General features: G+C 50.6%; 1 protein-coding gene across 2 annotated transcripts; it reads right to left on the reverse strand.

The window, feature by feature from the left end:
- Nucleotides 1–87: 87 nt before the first annotated feature.
- Esam (endothelial cell adhesion molecule) lies at nt 88–8136 on the reverse strand. 2 transcript variants are annotated; one of them, XM_023701448.1, is made up of 8 exons: nt 7915–8136; nt 7379–7536; nt 4897–5087; nt 3094–3280; nt 2781–2936; nt 1496–1618; nt 1098–1230; nt 88–842 (listed from the first exon to the last, which is right to left on the reverse strand). In XM_023701448.1, the coding sequence occupies exons 2-8, from the start codon at nt 7440–7442 to the stop codon at nt 527–529; spliced, it is 1170 nt and encodes a 389-aa protein (XP_023557216.1). In that variant the 5' UTR covers nt 7443–7536; nt 7915–8136; the 3' UTR covers nt 88–526. The 2 variants fall into 2 exon arrangements, with proteins under 2 accessions (XP_023557216.1, XP_023557215.1); XM_023701447.1 differs by lacking the exon at nt 7379–7536.
- Nucleotides 8137–16946: the final 8810 nt, after the last annotated feature.

Here is a 16946-nt window from a genome sequence, read left to right on the forward strand (position 1 = left end):
CAGGAATTCTCAGTTAGTTTTTATTCCATACAAACGCAATGTATCTTTATTGAAATTTGCAGAATAAAAACAAAGACACATTTGGAGTTAGTTTTAAAAATGCCTTTCCTATCCTCTGTCCCAAGAAATCCAAGAGGGCCAGCTGGACATTAATGCAAGGAGCTGGAGAGACAGTAAAGGACGACATTAGACATGGGTGGGGTACAGATCCTAGAAGGCCGGGGAGCTCATTGAACCAGCAGCCTTCTCCAGGGCCCTTGGAGGTCAGGCAATCTCAGCAGGATTCAGCTGGCTTCATGAGGAGGAGTGCAGCCTCCTCCCCCCTCCCCCGCCCCACACCCAGGTTCAATACTTCTGTGACCTCCTGGACATTTGGGTCTTACTAAGACCCAGTCTTCCCACAGTTAAAAAAGATGAGGTCAGAGGACAGGAGGGCTGGAGTGTGGCTACCCTCCCCGGGCTCAGGTCTGTGCTCTAGGGCTGACCCTTTCAGGAAGGTGAGACACTGTGGTGAGTGCCTGGGCTCTCACACCAGAGACCCATCCTGCGTCTGGGAAGGTAGCATCACATTTACTGCACCCATGCGCCTCAGAGCAGAGTGAGAAAGCCCACCAGGGCTGAAGGACAATGGCTGAGGGTCAGTCCCATCTGTCTTGGGTAGTCCTGGTGAGGGGTGGGGCTGAGTAGACACTCGAGGCACAGGGGTAATCGTGCCAGGCTTGGGAGAGGCATGAGACAGCCGGAGGGCCCGTGCTGAGGTCACCGAGGAAAGAGTTCCATTCTTGGAGATCGTGTCTGAGCCCTTGGACCAGGCCAGGGTCCTTGGAGCAGTGGCATCCTCCCTAGTCATCATAGAAGTAACAAGAGGTCAGGAGAAAGGAAAAACAGGGGAAGGGGGAGAGGTTCTGCACACTTTGTCTCACTCCCTGCTTCCATATACACACTGCAACCCTTCTCTTCCTCTCCCTTCAAATCTGCCCATACGAATGCCATTCTGATTTCCACCCTCCATCCATTAGACAGGAGGTGCCCAAACTCCTAGACTCTGCGAGGGGAGTTAGGAGAGCCCCATATCGGCAGAAAGCAGGAACACTTACTTGATGTCATTGGGCGCATCCTCCAGGACCTTGCCCTGGCGCTGGCGCTCATACAACAGGACCAGCCCAACCAGCAGCACCAATCCGACCAGGGTGCCCACAACTGCTCCAGCAATCATTGCAGCTCGTGACCCTAGAAAAGCCTTGCTGTCAGAGGGTGGCCCCCTCTGCTTCTCCCCAATCCCACTTCCCCACTGTCATGTCTGTCCACATTTTCTCTTCCTTGCTAAGATGGGAGGCTGTGAAGCAGAAAATAGCCAGCCATTGACCAAGCACCTGCACAAATCTTTAATCAGGGCAAGCTCCCCGTTCTGTCACAATGAGAGGCCTTTAAGACCTGCAAAGCCACCCCCACCACTGAGCACTCCTCCTGAGGACCACACTTACCCCTCACTAACCTGTGATTACATTCAGGGTCACATTGCAGTAGGCACTGCCCACTGCATTTTGGGCTGTGCAGAGATAGACACCAGACATGGAAGTGGAAAGGTTGGTGAGCTTTAAAGACCCACGGATGTTATCTGTGGATACAATTTAGCCATCAGTGCAGGGACCTTCTTTCCCTTGTTGGGGAAAAAAAATGCATCCCTTCTTCTGGAATGTCCTCTTTCGCTCGGGGAGTCACCACTTCTCCGTTCCCTGTGGAAGGGGAAGGGTACGATGTGCTGTGTTCCAGCTGCAGCTAGCTCAGTATCCCTCTCCACTTAAATTTCTATTTTAAAAAAGAAAAGGATTTTATAATTGAAATGGTCAAGTGAGGCTGGGGGGTAGCTCAGTGACAGAGTACATTCTGAGCCATGTGTGAGGCCCTAGATCCAATTCCCAGAACCCACCCCCACCCCAAATCCTTCCAGAAAAAAAAGCAAGTAAACAAACAGAAGACATTAAATAAAAACTAGAGGCACAAGAGAAAATTCTATATTCCCACCACCCAGATCCAAAAGTTGCTAACCTTTTGCAATCACTTACTTCCCCTCTCTCTACTGTCTAAAAGCAATAGACTGGGTATGGTGGTGCACACCTGTATTCCCAGTTCTTGGGAGGCTGTAAACAGGCGGATCATTACAAGTCTGATCTAGTAGGGAGACCCTGAACACTCTGTAGACCCTTCCCTAAAATTAAAGCCAATAATAATAAAGTAAATTTAGGGGCTGGGGAGATAGCTCAGTAGAATAAGCGCTTGCCTGGCAAGCGCAAGGGCCTGAGTTCAATCCCTGGTTTCATAAATAAATAAATAAATAAATAAATAAATGCATTATTTCAGTGTACATCTTCAAAAAAAAAAAAATAACCTTATCTCACATATTCACAATACCATTCCTCTAAGAAATTGGTAACACTTCTCCAAAATCATCTAACTCATCATATTAAAATTTTTCCAGTTGTCTCTAAAAAAATTTTTTTATAGTTTGTGTGGTCAAATCATAGATATTAATAAACCATTTTACAAAGCTAGTTAAGTGGCACAGCTGGACCCGAACACAGGCAGTCCAGCTCCAGAGCCTCTTTAGTAACTGTCTGTGATACCTGAGAGCACCTGTCCCAGAGCCTGCTCCTGGCAGGCCATTCCCCTCGCCAGCCTTTTTCAGCACTACCACCCCGCCCCCTTCCGCCCCAGTCCTGTAGCACCACTCTTCCCCCCTTCTCCAGGCACGGTCTCAGTGTTTCCAGAAACTTCCTCACCTAAAACTGGTGCAAAGAAAACCTGGGCCGCTGGGGGCAGCCGCTCCCACTGGTAATGAGCTGAAGGGTCACTCCTTGGGGACTGGCAGCTCAGGGTCACGTTGGCCCCTACCCGAGGCACGCCCAGGAGACCACAGGATGGAGTTGCTGGAGGAACTGGGGAAGGGAAAATAGGTTAAAACCCACACCCAAGAGACCCACAGACACCCCCTGTGTCACTGGATGTCTTGCCCCACGCTTGCTCCTTGGGAGAGAGGCCCACCTGAACTCCTGTGGGGTGGGGAGGGACCGGAAGTGTGTGCTTCTCACTCACCCAGCACATTGAGTTCCACAGTTTTGCTGTCATGGCCCTTGTGCTGCACATTCACAGAGCAGCTGTAGGAGCCAGAGTCTTTTTCCTGGAGGCCTTGCAGCCTCAGGGACACATTCCGGGAGGGCATGGAGTACACCAGGGATACTCCAGGCTTGGCTGACACGGACCCATTGATGTAGGCCAGCACCTGGTGGGGTCAGGACACCTCCTTGTTACTCCATAATGCACCATACTCACAGGGTGGCCCGGTCCCTTTCCCCCAAAGTGACCTTTGTGTAACCCCTCCCACCATCTTTCTGACACCAGCTCTGTTCTCAACCCTCTCCTCAGCTGTCCCTCCCTATGCTAAGGTATTGTTCCCCTAAAGACTGTCCCTTATCTCCCACTGGGGGTGTTTAGAAGGGTGCATAATAGAAGAAGGAGGGACATAAACACCTTAAAGTTTGTGGAATAGATCTACCATTTTGTAGAATTTGAAATTTATGCTACTGGAAAGGGCATTTTTTAATGAAAAAAAAAAGATAGAAACATACTTTATGCACATTTTTTAATCTTTTATTTGAGGGCTGGCCAAATAGCTCAGCAGATTAAAGCACCTGCAAGCAGGTGCAGGGGCCAGGGGTTCAATCCTGGGGCCTGCCTTGCTGCTCGCTCCCAGGGCACACTGAGACAGCAAGTGAGACTAGGCAATTGAGACTGGGTGTGGTGACATGTGCCTGTAACCTCAGCACTTGGGAGGCTGTAAACAGGAGAAGCTGGGGCTGGTGAGATGGCTCAGTGGTCTAAAGCACCTACTTAGAACAAGCTCAGCAAAGCACAGGGACCGCGGTTCAATCCCCCAGCACCACATGCCAGCCAGCCCCGCCCCCTGGTGGGCTGAGCTGGCCGCACGCACACGCACACACACACACCCCGCCCCCTGGTGGGCTGAGCTGGCCACACACACACACAAATGAATAAAAAATTTAAAAAAAAAAAACAGGAGAAGCACTACCAGTCTGATCTAGTAGTGAGACCCTGAACACCCTGTAGACCCTTCCCTAAAATACAGGAAAAAAAAAAAAAAAGAAAGAAATTAGTTAATTAAATTAAATTAAATGCTTTTAAAAAATCTTTTATCTATTTGATACAGGGTCTTCCTCACAGTTCAGATTCATAGTGATCCCCCTGTTTCAGCCTCCCCAGTGCTGGCAGTACAGGTATGCGTCACCATGCCCAGTTTTGGTGGCCAGCATGGAGTACTGAAAGTAGCCCGTAGCTGACAGCATCCAAAGTACACAGCATGTGAGCAAAGAGACATGTTCGCTTTTACAAGTGCTGTTACTCGCCTTAAGCTTTCCCATTCCTCAGTTCCACCACAGTATGTCAGTGTCTCTCTACTTTTAAGTGTTTGGGTTGCCACTTCCCTCATCCACACCAGGGTACTGAGCCTCTAGCTTTCACACTAAACTCCCCAGTCCAGTTTCTAGTTTTTATTTTGAGACAAGGTCTTGCTTAATTCCCTAGGCTGGGCCCAAACTTGTGGTCCCCTGGGCTCAGCCTCACAGTTGCAGGAACTATAGGCATGCACCCTCCTCCACAACCTTTTTAATAGTGTCTGTATGCTGGATTTCTAGGGAAAACTGCAGGAAAAAGAAGTCTTTGGAGGAACTCTTCAAGATGAGAAGCCTGACACTGACACAGTGAGCCCACCTGCTGTTTCCTGCTGGTGCCAGTCTCTGGCCTCCTGCTCCCACCCTTGCCAGCTCTTCCCTACTGCCCAGCAGGACTTGCCTCACCACTACCAGGATACTTTCCCCTTACCTGCTTTAGCTCCTTCTTCCCTTTTTCTTCCAGAAACCATATCAGGAGGGGCACTTCCCATGGCTGGCCCGAAAGCTTCTCTCCTTCCAGAGTGTACCAGGCTGGGAGCACTATATCTCTTCCCTCCACTGCCTGCAGCTTCGTAAGGCCAGCAGGCGTGTGCACCTTCACCTGGGCCCTGGAGGGGTAGGCTGCAGACAGAGCGAGGCATGAGCTCCCTCAGGGCGCCCCAAGAGGGCAGTACGAAGGGCAAGGATCCTGGCGGTATCCAGGGGGCCAGGGCCATGGCCGAGTCTCGCTTCCCTCCGTCTGCCCATGGGTTTCTAGTGGGGCTGGGGAACACATTTCTATATATTTATTCATATCCAAGAAGCACATACCTGAAACACCAAGACGACGGGGCAGATTTCCTTCCAGGTGGAGAGGGAACAGGAAAAAGGGCAGATCTACTACTCTTAATATACACCCCGCGGTGCACACTTACTCCCCCAGTTTCCCAAGGCAAGAGTCAAGGGGCCACAGGTGTGAGTGGTGTGACTGACGCTTGGGCCCCTCGACTTGTGCCCTTCGGGGAGGCAGTGGAGGTGCAAGGGTAGGCCCTTATGGAGTGACTTGGGCTAGGGCCCAGCCAAATCTGAGGAAGGCTGGCGCCCCTTGCCCCTTGCCCTGGCCCCCACACTTTCTAGAGCAAGGAGCACAGTCTCAGGCTGAGCAGGCCAGGCTGTGGATTCTGGCCTTCGCTCTCCAGGGCCTTTGCTCTCCAGGGCTGGAGCCAGGCGGCCAGGACGCGCCACCCCCACGAGCTTTCCCGCTGCTTCATGTCTCCACAGAACCCCGCACTATGACTTACACTTCGAAGTGCCCCCTTCTCATTTCCTGGCAGGAAACTTGTTCCCTGAGATAAGGCCGAAGACAATGAAAGGGGGGCCGCTAGGCCGGAGGTCCTACAGCCAAAAACAATCCGCCCTCAAGGAGCTCAAAGCCCCCTGGGGACCTAGCTGGTAGCCATGCTTCTAAAGAGGTACAGACGGTAGTCTTCGGGATGTGGCTGCTCTTCCTCCAGCTCTGTGCAGCTCACTCTGAGGCCAGGAAACTACCTGCGTCCTCTTTGGGAATCTCAAGGACTAACTCAGGGTCCTCACTTATAATTGCACTTTGTAAAACATAGCAGGAGGTAGTTTAAACACACAGTAAAGAACACTCCCTGAGGAGTAAGGTCTGGGCAAATGCTCTGCACTCAGAGAAGTGAAGGAGCGCAGGCTGCCCCACTCTAGCTCCTGGGTGTATGCTGGAGCACAGGCCTCCACCCCAACTGGAGGTCTCTTTTCCCACGCTGCATCTGGGGTGCCACTAGGAGGGGAGAGGGTCCCAGTGAAGGACACAGGAGCCCAGGGAAGTGACCATTCTGGCTCACTGAGACCACAGTGAGGAACAGGGAAAGGCCCAACCGGGCCTGCTCCCCAGGGCTACTATTTTTAGTCTCCTTCTTCTCTGAGAAACTCCCCCTGCAGGCTTCTCACGCCCCAGGGGCATGAGGCTGAGCAGCCTGGGCAGAGCAGGAGGGCCTTGAGTCAGGCTGAGCATGTGGGCCTAGGAGAGCTGGGTGCCTGCTGCATATGGGTGGACTTAACTGGCCAGCTCCAGGCTGCAGCTGAGGAACCTCCAGGCCAGCCGGTGAGAACAGTAAGTTTGCGCCTTCAGTATGCAAACTGAGGTTTGAGGCTGGGGTCACAAGTGAGCTGCAGATGATGGGAAATTGGGAAACAGGTGAGAAGGGGAGGGATCCCAGAAGGGGTCCATCAAATCTAGGTAGGGACAAGCTGCCCAGACTCTGGTGTGGCAGGGTCTGCTCATGAGACCCATTTGTTTGGAAATCCTGGCACTTCACATCTTACACTACTAGTGTACAGACCAGACCAAAGCAGACTCAGACAGGAGCTGGTAGATACCACCCTTTCGTCTGAATTTCATTCTGTATGTCCTCCTTCCCGCTCCCACTTAATCTATCTTCCTCCAAGCTGAGGAAAAAAAAAAAATGAGTTAAAGCTGAGGTCCCCAAACCTAGACAGGGACCCCCGAAAGGAAATAACAGCCCAGAAGGCCGCAAGTGAATAGTTTAGAAGGGGCTTTGTTCTTATGGGGTCCTTTTCTCCCCAGATGTAGTACTGGGCCCCCTCAGTGCCCAGTGGAGCCAGATACCCACCCCATCCCGGCTTTCCACACTCATCAAGCATTTGGTCTGAGAGGTTCCTTTCCTCTCCCTTTATCCTCTCTTCCTTATTCCCTTGTCTCTTTGAGTTGGGGAATCAACCAGGTGGTGGACCTGGAAGGGGAGGAGGTGTCACAATTCTATTCCTCTGAACCCTTCCCCCATTTCCTGTGTCCAAACGACCTCTCGGTCATGCTTTGGGGGCACCTCCCATTATTTCCAGGGCAGGAAGCAGGAGGGGGCAAGAGAGAGGAACTGGGCTGGGGAACTGACGTGAAGTCCGTGAAGTCCGTGTGTCAAGCCCGAGGGCTGGGACATTCTCCTGGGATCTTCGCATCAGCTTGTGTGTGGGGTCGGGGCACAGACGGACTGGAGTTAAGTCCTTAAGCTCTTTAGGCAGTGTCTCATCTATCGCCTCAGCTCATCCAGCTCTGCTGAGTAGGGGTAGGGAGGAGGGGAGGGATGGTTCCGGTCACTTACACCAGAGGTAGCTGGGTCTCCCTGGAGATGCCCTGAAGAGTGAGGGGAAGCAACGGAGCGGGGCAAGGTTCCTGTCTCTCCCCCCACAGTTACCTGGGTCTTGCGGGGGGGGGGGGGATGCCCTTATTCCCGCAAAGTGGCAGCCGCCCCTGCTGCCGTGTGGAGGTAAATCAGCCCCCGCCAGGGATGTCAGGAGTGGAGGAGCTGCGGCAAAAGTGCGAAGCAGGTCGCGACCAATCCAGTTTCTCCTCAGGGCCCAAAGTCCCTCTCGGGACCAAGATTACCCATCCTGCATCCCTAAACACCTCTAGGTCCCGGGTTTGACTCACCGAGAATACTGAGCCCCAGGAACAAAGACAGCGGCCAGGTATTGGCAGGAGATGCGGGCAGGGAAATCATGACCCTCCCCGGTCAGAGCGGAGTCAGGGCTTTAGTTCTGGACGCACCGTCCAGCAGGTGCGGAGGCTGGGCGACAGTCGGGTAGTGCGCGGGAGCCAGGCCGCCGACAGTCACCAAGGGCGGCTCCAGCCCAAGTCCGGGTGTGTGCGGGTGGTGGGGTGGGGACCGGCGACAGGGGGCGGGACGTTCGAAGGGGCGGAGAGGTCGAGCTCTCCCAGGCTGGGCGAGCAGCCGCGGGGTGGGGTGGGGGTGGGGGTGGGGATCGGGATCTTCCAGCGCTTGGAGGCCCGGATCCCGCTGCCTCTCCCGGGTCAAGCTGCAGGCTAGAGTTGGCTAAGTCCGCCAGCCCAAGAGCCGACCCGGGGGCAAGAAGGCAAGAGGAGGGTCCTGAACCATCACACTCTTACCTGGCCCGCAGGGGAGGGTACTGGGAAGGGCGTTTGGGGGAGCTACTGAGTCGGAGGCGCCCGCACCCGGGGCACTGCAAAAGCCTTGAGGCTCCCTCACCAACAACCCGCTCCACGCTTGGGGATTCTGCGTCTTGATAGCAACAAGGGCGGCCTTCCGAAGGACTGGGAACCCCGGCCACAGTGTGGAGCGCAGCGGCGGAAGAAGCCGGTGCGCGTCCCAGCGGGCCGCGCAATCCATCGCAGACCCACGCCCAGGCTGCCCCGGAGCAGGCCCAGGACAGCGCCGCGCGGGGTCACGCAGGGACTGTTTTCCAGGGTGGGCAGGGAAGATAGCTGTTCACTGCGGGTTTTCACAGATATCTAAAAACCCAGATCCTTGGGGGCCGGGGAGATGGCTCAGTGGAATAAGTGCTTCCCTGGCAAGCGCAAGGGCCTGAGTTCAATCCCCGGTTCCGCAAAAAAAAAAAAAAAAAAAAAAACAAACCAACCCAGACCCGAGAGTTACTTAACCCTACTGTCTCAAACCTCAAGCTGGGAAGATTGGCTGCCGCCCCAAGAGCTGAAAGGGAAACTGAGGCAACAAGTCTTATTTCCAGCGCCTCATCCTTGCAACAAACTGCTATCGGCCTTTGACTGGGGAGGAAGGGAGGCTTCGAGAAGGCACATAGAACAAAAATTTCCGTTTCTTCTTTGTCCCCAGGATCTTTATTGTCTTCTATCTCCACAGTGAGCAGCTCAGGCCCACTCTGATCCTTTAATTCCCAGGACTGGATGTTGTTCGCTGTAAATTTAATTTAACCGCCCCCCTTCTCCATCCTCTGCCTTTTGGTTAAAAGACATGTCGGCGCCCCCTGCCGACCGCGGCTCCCTCCCCGAAGGGCGTGCACTTACTACTCTCCCTGTGCACCCAACAGCAGCAGCAGCAGCACCGAGCTTCAAGCCTTGCTTTGAAGCTGCGTTTATCCACTGAGCAAAGGTCACGTAGGACAGAAAGCATAAGCATAAACTTCTGGCACTGCCTGCTTGCTCTAGGGGAACAGAGGGTGGTCAGTGAATAAAAGCCAGAGTTCTGGATACACCACTTATGTATGTGTGGAGTCTTGACACTGAAAATATCCCTTGTGCTTGTTTTTCTGCATGGTGCACTACAGATCCTCAGCTTCTCAGCTGCGCTTTCCTAGTGTGACCTGCCTGGCTCCCTTTCAAATACTTGCTGCGCAGTGGCTCTGAGAACTGCCTATGCAAACACTAGACTGCTCATGACATCCCTGGAATCTAATGCTAGGTAGTTCAGTGCTGCAAATGCAACAGTGGGTAACTTCCAACCTCACATTCTTCTGTGGGAACCTACAAAACTGTGGACTGTCAAGATCAGGAAAGAGGCAGGCTGCTAGTTTTTTCTGGTTTTTTGCCTTTAGCCTGCATTTAAAAGGTTCTCTTGAAAATATCCTTCTGTAGTTTCAAGACCAGGGTTGTCACCCCAAATAAGTAATAAGATGAGGGGTGTCAGATGGTCAATCAAATCTAGACAGTGACAAGCAGCCCAGACTCTGGTGTGCTGGGGTATGTTCATGGGATTCATCTGCTCGTCTTCCAGGAAAGGCCATGCAAAACTCTGATCGCGACCCAGGAATGCAGCAGCATCTGCTCACACAAATGTGCTCCTCCCTAGTGATTACTAAAGCATGGGTTCAACATCCGCTCCCTGTAGCTAACTTTCCCTTCAGAATTCAGATCTCAACCCGCCACATGGGAAGTAAAGCCACAGGCAAGGACCTGTGAAGAGCGAATGTTTCCATGTGAAATACCAGCAGTCTCTTCAGGACTTTTACCCCAATCATAGAATATTTCAGTCTTGAGGGTCTGCCAGTTAGCTCAGTTGTTTAAGCGCCTGCTTATTTAAATGCAGTCAGGTGCAAGATACCGGATTCGCAGTTAGCTCAACAGCTCCACAAGCCTTACCAGACCTCCCTTAAGGCAGCCTGAGCTAGCATATATTCCACTTTTTTCAGAGCCTGAGACTTGAGAAGTGGAAGGGAACAGAACATCTTCACTGCTTTCTTCAAGTCTGCCCCAAGATGCATTTCTTCTTTTTTCTTTTGTATTTAGGGAAAGGTCTACAGGGTGTTCAGGGTCTCACTACTACATCACATTGTAGTGACCTGTCTGTTGACAGCCTCCCAAGAGCTGGGATTACAGGAGCACGCCAGCACGCCCAGTCTCAACTGCAGTCTCAGTGTGCCCCAGGGGCGAGGCCGGCACAGCAGGCTCAGGGATCAAACCCGGCCCCTGCACCTGTTTGCAGGCACTTTAATCCCCTGAGCCAGGCCCCAAGATGCATTTCAAGGTGAACACTGCTCTCTACCCCAGGGCAAAAGAATGTTGGCACACCTTATCCTTGCATGACCTGGGAACTGCTTACATTAACAGGTTGTGTGCAAGAACTAAGCTCTTAGTTCATGTTTCTTTCAATCTTTTTTTTTTTTTTTTTTTTTTTTTTTAGCAGAACCAGGGATTGAAGTCAGGCCCTTGCGCTTGCCAGGGAAGCACTTATTCCACTGAGCCATCTCCCTGGCCCCCTATTTCAATCTTACTTTAGCTCATATCATCAAAAAAAAATTTCCTCTTACTGCTTAAATTTGAACATTGTTACAGGTTATAACTTTAAGGCCTCTTGTGCTCATAGGGGAGGTGACTGGACCATGGCTGCATAAGGATCAGCTTACTGCTGCTTATAGTTAAATGTGGTACTGACAGGTGAAGCCTGAATGGGTCGTGGTAGTAGGTCATTGGGGGCGTGGCCTGGAATGATACACTCGATCTCCCTTTATCCCTCTCTCTGTTTCTTGCCATGTTGTGAGCCTCCGTCATGACACCCTACCTTGGAGCCAGCAACTTCTATAAACTGAGCTAAAACAAACCTTTCCTCTTTCAGTTTTCAGGTTGAGTATTGTCTCAGTGATGAGAAAGACAATTTGGTGCCAGAGAAGTAGGGTCATTGCTGTGAAGCTGCCTGACCATGTGGTTCAGAAACCGTTGGAACTGGCTTGCACGAATTCAGCCAGGTCTGGAGAAGCAGCCCCACAATGCTGTGAGCCTAGCTTGATGGGATATTCTGGCCAGAGCTCAGAAGAGCAGAACGCTGCTGCAATGCAGCCATAGCTCAAGAGGCTTTGGTCAGGAAGAATTCCACTGACAGCTGCACTCCGGGCCACATGCTCTGGTTGAAAATTTGTCTGCACTGTGGAGAAGACTGAGATGAAGGGTGGTGGACTAATCCGGTGGAGGAAAGTTCAAGGCAGCCAAACATTCAGGGTATGGCTTGGGTACTCTTGGGGACCTTTGGCCAACTCTACATTGTGAATCCAGAGCAAATAGCCCAGCAGGAAGATTTTAAGTTTTGGGTTTGTCCAGAAAGGCAAATCTAATAGAGTTAGAGCCTACAAAGATAGAAAAGAACTTGGATGCTGAAAAGATTAGTACTTTTAAAAAGCCCTTGCTGGGTATGGTGGCACATGCCTGTAACCCCAGAACTTGAGAGGTGGAGGCAAGAGGATCACCACAGGTACAGCCTGGACTACAAGGCAGACCCAGACTTGTCTTTTTTTTTTTTTTTTTTTTAAGCCCTAAAGTACTTTTAGGTACTTTGGAACAGGACAACAGGAAACATGCCTTGTGGGATGAGGCTCCACTCTTTGTAGGCTCAGAATTGCAAAGGTAGAAGACTGCTTTGAGAAGAGAGCCCATAGCAACACGCTCCAGAACAGCAGCAGCCTAAGGAGTGGGAACTGCTTCCTGGGACTCCATTCACTGTGCTCAGCTTTCCAGGTACTCCACACGTAGGCCTCTACAAGCATGAGGAAGCTACAAAGCAGCTCAGCTACTGCCCAGCTGGCAGCAGACCTTGGCATTGCTAGTGTGGTGCTAGCTTTAGGCACACATAGAGTCTAAGAGTTGGGGGGATCAGGGCGACTTCAATCAGATTCCAGAAGGCTTGGAAAGCCAGCATGCCTGCCCTGAGAGGACAGTGTGTGAAGCTGAAGTGCAGTGGAGAACCCAGAAAACTGGGAGAAGCTAGAAACACATCATCTGAGGAAAGCTGCAAGCAGTGAGCAAAGCCAGGCCAAGACAATTCCTGACTGGCAGCTATGGGGTGGGACCCCCAAGCCCTTAGTACACAGCTCACCAGACTGCCCCATTGCTCATGGAACTACAGGATTTAATATTTGCCATTGGTGGGTTTTTTTTTTTTTGGTGGAACCGGGGATCGAACTCAGCTCCTTGAGCTTGCCAGGGAAGTGCTTATTCCACTGAGCCATCTCCCTGGCCCCTGCCATTGGGTTTTAGGTTTACTTTTGTCCCCTTGCTAGCCCTCTAAGTTCCTCCTTCTACAATGGGACGCTTTATCCATGCCACTGTAGGTTGAAAGTGTTTAACTTTCACTTTTCCAGGGGCTCACAGATATGTCTGCCTTAAATCTGAGGATAAAGTTTTGACTTGGGCTTTTCAGCAATGCTGAAACCAGGCCCAGAGATGGCTCAGTGGAATAAGCACTTCCCTGCTGAAACTGTTGGACTTTGACAACTCTCAGACTGAATGCACTATGCATAATGATTTGGGGAGGTGACTGGATCATGGATGCACAATCCATGCACACAGATGCACAATCAGTTTACTATGGTCATAGCTAAACATACTGGGGGGTCACTGGGGGCATGGCCTAGGGGTGGTACACTCTCTCTCTTGATCCCTCCCTCTGCTTCCTGTCTGCCATGCCTCCCTTGTGCCTTGGAGCTAGTTGACTATGGACTGAAACCTCTACCAACTAAGAGCCAAAGTAAACCACTCCTCCTTTAATTTGTGGGTGATGAGTGCCTCAGTGACAAGTAACTAAGACCAACAGTGTGTCTCTGTCCTCTACATCAGTTATTAGGCTCATTTAAGGTCTTTGTATCAGTTGATGAATTGTGTCAACCCAAGTTTAGTAATTTAACCCTGACTCAGCAATGGGCCAGGGTCCTCACTTTGTAAATGTCATCCTGTGCAAGAGGGGTTAGGAAGATGGTGTGAGCGCTACACCTCCCTGGGCGGGGGATAACCTGCTTACAATACAAGGGAGAAAAGGATTTTCTTCCTTTTTTGCTCTTGCTCTTTTGCTGTCTTCTGCCACCTTCAGCTATTGCCTGCCGTTGAGCCACTCACTATGGACTGGCCAGGCAGGTGCTTATGCCACTGAGCTATATCCTGGGCCTACCCCAGAACTTTAGAAAAACTAGGAGTGTGGGTCACCAAACTCCACAAACTGTGAGCTAAATAAACCTCTTTTTCAATTTTGGGTATCAGGTATTTTGTCTCAGCAATGAGAAAAAAATAACCAAGACAGCTTGGTGACTACCTGACCACGTTGCTCAAGAGCATTTGGGAACGGCTTGTGCAGAGTGTGCAAAGTTTCTTGAAGAAGTCAGCTGAAAACCATTAGGCTGTTCTGTATGGGAGATTCTGGTCAGAGCTCAGATTAGAAGGTTGACAGAAATAGTGCCGGTAAAGACCAGGAGCTGGAGGCTTCTGTTGGGAAGGACTGAACTGGCAGCTGGGAGCCCAACGTGAGTTATGGCTTGGCAGAACGTTCGCATTTTGCTTGTGTCCAGAGACTCTGCCTGAGACTGAGATTAAGAATGAGAGACTAAAGGCAGACACAGGGACCAGGGTTCAATCCCCGGCATGCTGTGCCGGCCCCACCCCTGGGCCACACTAAGATGGTGAATGAGACTAGGCATGGTGGCACGTGCCTGTAACCCCAGTGCTTGGGAGGCTGCAAGTCTGACCTATGTCGTGAGATCCTGTACTAAACACATTAAAATAAAAATGGGAGACTAATCTGGCAGAAGAAATTTCAAGGCAGTTGAATGCTGAGGTAGTGACATGGCTACTCTTAAGGACAATCAAGAACAAAGAGCCCAGCAGGTTGATTTAAAATGTTGTGGGTTTTGGCCATAAAGGAAGCTCCAGTAAAGCTGTGGACTACACAGAGTTCTCCACTGCTGAAAACAGACAATATAAAAAATGGCCTAAGGTCATCTCAAGCAGAAGCAAGTCTCCACAATGTGCAGCCTCAAAACTGCAAAAGCAAGACTGCTTTGAGAAAAAGCCTCAGAGTACCATGTTCCAGCATGGTGGGGGTACAGAAAATGTCTTCAGAATTGGATTCAGTACCAAGCGATCCAGGTACTTGACGCCAATAGCCAAAGAGCGGGGAAAGCCTGGCTACTGCTCCAGCTGGCAGCACACTGGCATCAACCACGTGTCCTGGCTTTAGCTGCATGCAAAATAAACAGTTGTGGGACTAAGGCTTCCACCCCCATTTCAGAAGGCCAGGAGGCTAAGCAGTGTGCCCCCGACAGTGTAAGTGCTTAAACCTATGAGGTTGAAGCCAAAGGTGAAATAGAGACTCATATCTTTTTGTACTGGGAATTGAACTCAGGACCTTGCACTTGCCAGGCAGGTGCTTATGCCACTGAGCTATATCCTGGGCCTACCCCAGAACTTTAGAAAAACTAGGAGTGTGGGTCACCAAAGGAAAGCTGTAAGGACAGCAAAGAGGGCCTAACAGAGAAGCTGTGAGGACTATATAACCACCACAAGTGCCACAAGGGTGCAGTCCCTCAAGCCCTTTAGAGCCCACAACTTGCCATATTGCCTCAGACACCACAGAGTACAGGATTTAACCTTTGCCTTGCTGGATTTTGGAATTGCTTTGGTCCCAAACCTTAGTAGTATTCCCATTTGTAACTTTTGGAGTGAAAATGTTTACCTTCTGCCACTGAATGTTGGATGTATTTGTTTTCATTTGTACAGGAGCTTGCAGCTAAGGGTTTGCAGCATTACATCCCAAAGGAGATGTAATGCTGAAAGTGTTAGGACTTTGGCAATGCCTGCAGATGGACTAAATGTCTTTTACATAAAGAGATGCGTGAGTCTTGAGGTGGGGTTTGGAGCCGCAGGGGCAGAATGTTATGGTTCTAATGGAATATAATGTTGATAAACTTAATACTGGTTCTTCAGGATTGTTAAAGCTATGTTCAAGTTGTGAAATGGCAAGAATAAGTATAAATATGTCTTTATATCTGTAAACCACTGTTTTTGGTTTTTTGGGGGACCAAGGATTGAACTCAGGCCCTTATGCTTGCGAGGCAAGCGCTTATTCTACTGAGCTATCTCCTCGGCCCCTGGAAACCAGTTTAAAGAAATGTGTCTGGTGGCCAAGTTCACAAGAGCTAGACTGTAATGACTGATACCGTCTGTCAACTTCAGAAGTTGATGTGATTCAGCAGAATGCCAGGGTCCTCAGTTTGTAAACATCCTCATCCTGTGCAAAAGGAGGGCAGGGAGATGGGGTGCTATGCCCCCTCTGGGTGAGGACAGCCTGCTTACAATATAGAGGCTTGTTTTTTTGCTTTTTTTTTTTTTTTTTTTTTTTTTTTTTTTTGTCTTGTCTTTGAGACAGGCCTGACGATCCAGTTCAGGTTGGTTTTGCATATTTACTACAGGGTCTACAGGGTCTCACTGTAGATCAGACTCATAGTGATTCTCCTGTTTTCAGCTTCCCAAGAGCTGGGATTATAGGCATGAACCACCATGCCCAGTCTAAATCACCCGTCTCAGTGTGCCCTGGGGGCCGGGCTGGCATGGCACGCCAGTGATAGAAACCCAGTCACTGAGCCTGCTTAAGCAGGCACTTTAATCCACTGAGCTATCTGGCCAGCACTTTTTGCCCTTGCTGCCTTGAATTGTTGCCCCTGTGCCAAGCCACCTTGACTTGGAGTGAGGTGATTATACACTGAAACCTCCACAGTGAGCTAAATAAAACTTCTTTCTTTGATTTGGGGTGTTAACGAGAAAAGTAACCAAGACAGCCTTCTTTTTTTTGGTACCAGGATCAAACTTGGGACCTTGGGCTTGCCAGGCAGGCACTTATGCTGCTGAGCTTTCTCCCTGGCTCCACAACCAAGACAGTCTTCAAAATACATTTCTTGTTTTTAGCAATTCTTGGTTATCTGACAACCTGCTGTCTTTTCATGGCTGCTCTGGCCAGTGCCTGGATACTTAGCATCAGTAAGCTCTTTCAGCAAGCCTCCAACTTCCAGTACTCAGTTTTGTCTTTTCCTTCCACTGATCCAAACCATGTCAAACCAATGGCAAACTCTCATACTGGATCTGGGCATCTGCCACCTTCTACATGCTGGTCATAGCAGTCTAGCAACGTCCTACTCTCAGACAGCCTCACTAGATGTTCCCAAAATGTTTTACTCCAGCTAAGTAAACAAGAGCGATAGAAAGGAGGTGGAGGGGGGGGCCTGCCCCGTAGCTCAGTTATTTAAGTGGCTGCTTCAACAAAGCAGTCAGGCTCAGGTTGCTGTGGTTCGATCCCTACAACACAAGACAGCCAGTCATGCCTTGAAGGCATTCCAAAAAAAAAAAACACTTCTGCCATTTTAGGGGCTGGTGAGATGGCTCAGTGGTCTAAAGCACCTACTTGGAACAAGCTTGGCAAA

This window comes from Octodon degus, unplaced genomic scaffold (genome assembly GCF_000260255.1).
Source record: "Octodon degus isolate 3935 unplaced genomic scaffold, OctDeg1.0 scaffold00136, whole genome shotgun sequence".
Taxonomy (NCBI): Eukaryota; Metazoa; Chordata; class Mammalia; order Rodentia; family Octodontidae; genus Octodon; species Octodon degus.

Bases quoted from the DNA above. Each gene is read 5' to 3' on its own strand.
- Esam (XM_023701447.1), bottom strand. From the start codon at position 7,984: ATGATTTCCCTGCCCGCATCTCCTGCCAATACCTGGCCGCTGTCTTTG. The intron at 3,281-4,896 runs GTAAGGGGAAAG...TGACCCCACCAG, and splicing joins GGAAGAAGGAGCTAAAGCAG to GTGCTGGCCTACATCAATGG. The intron at 1,231-1,495 runs GTTAGTGAGGGG...AGGCTTTTCTAG, and splicing joins GACCCTGAATGTAATCACAG to GGTCACGAGCTGCAATGATT.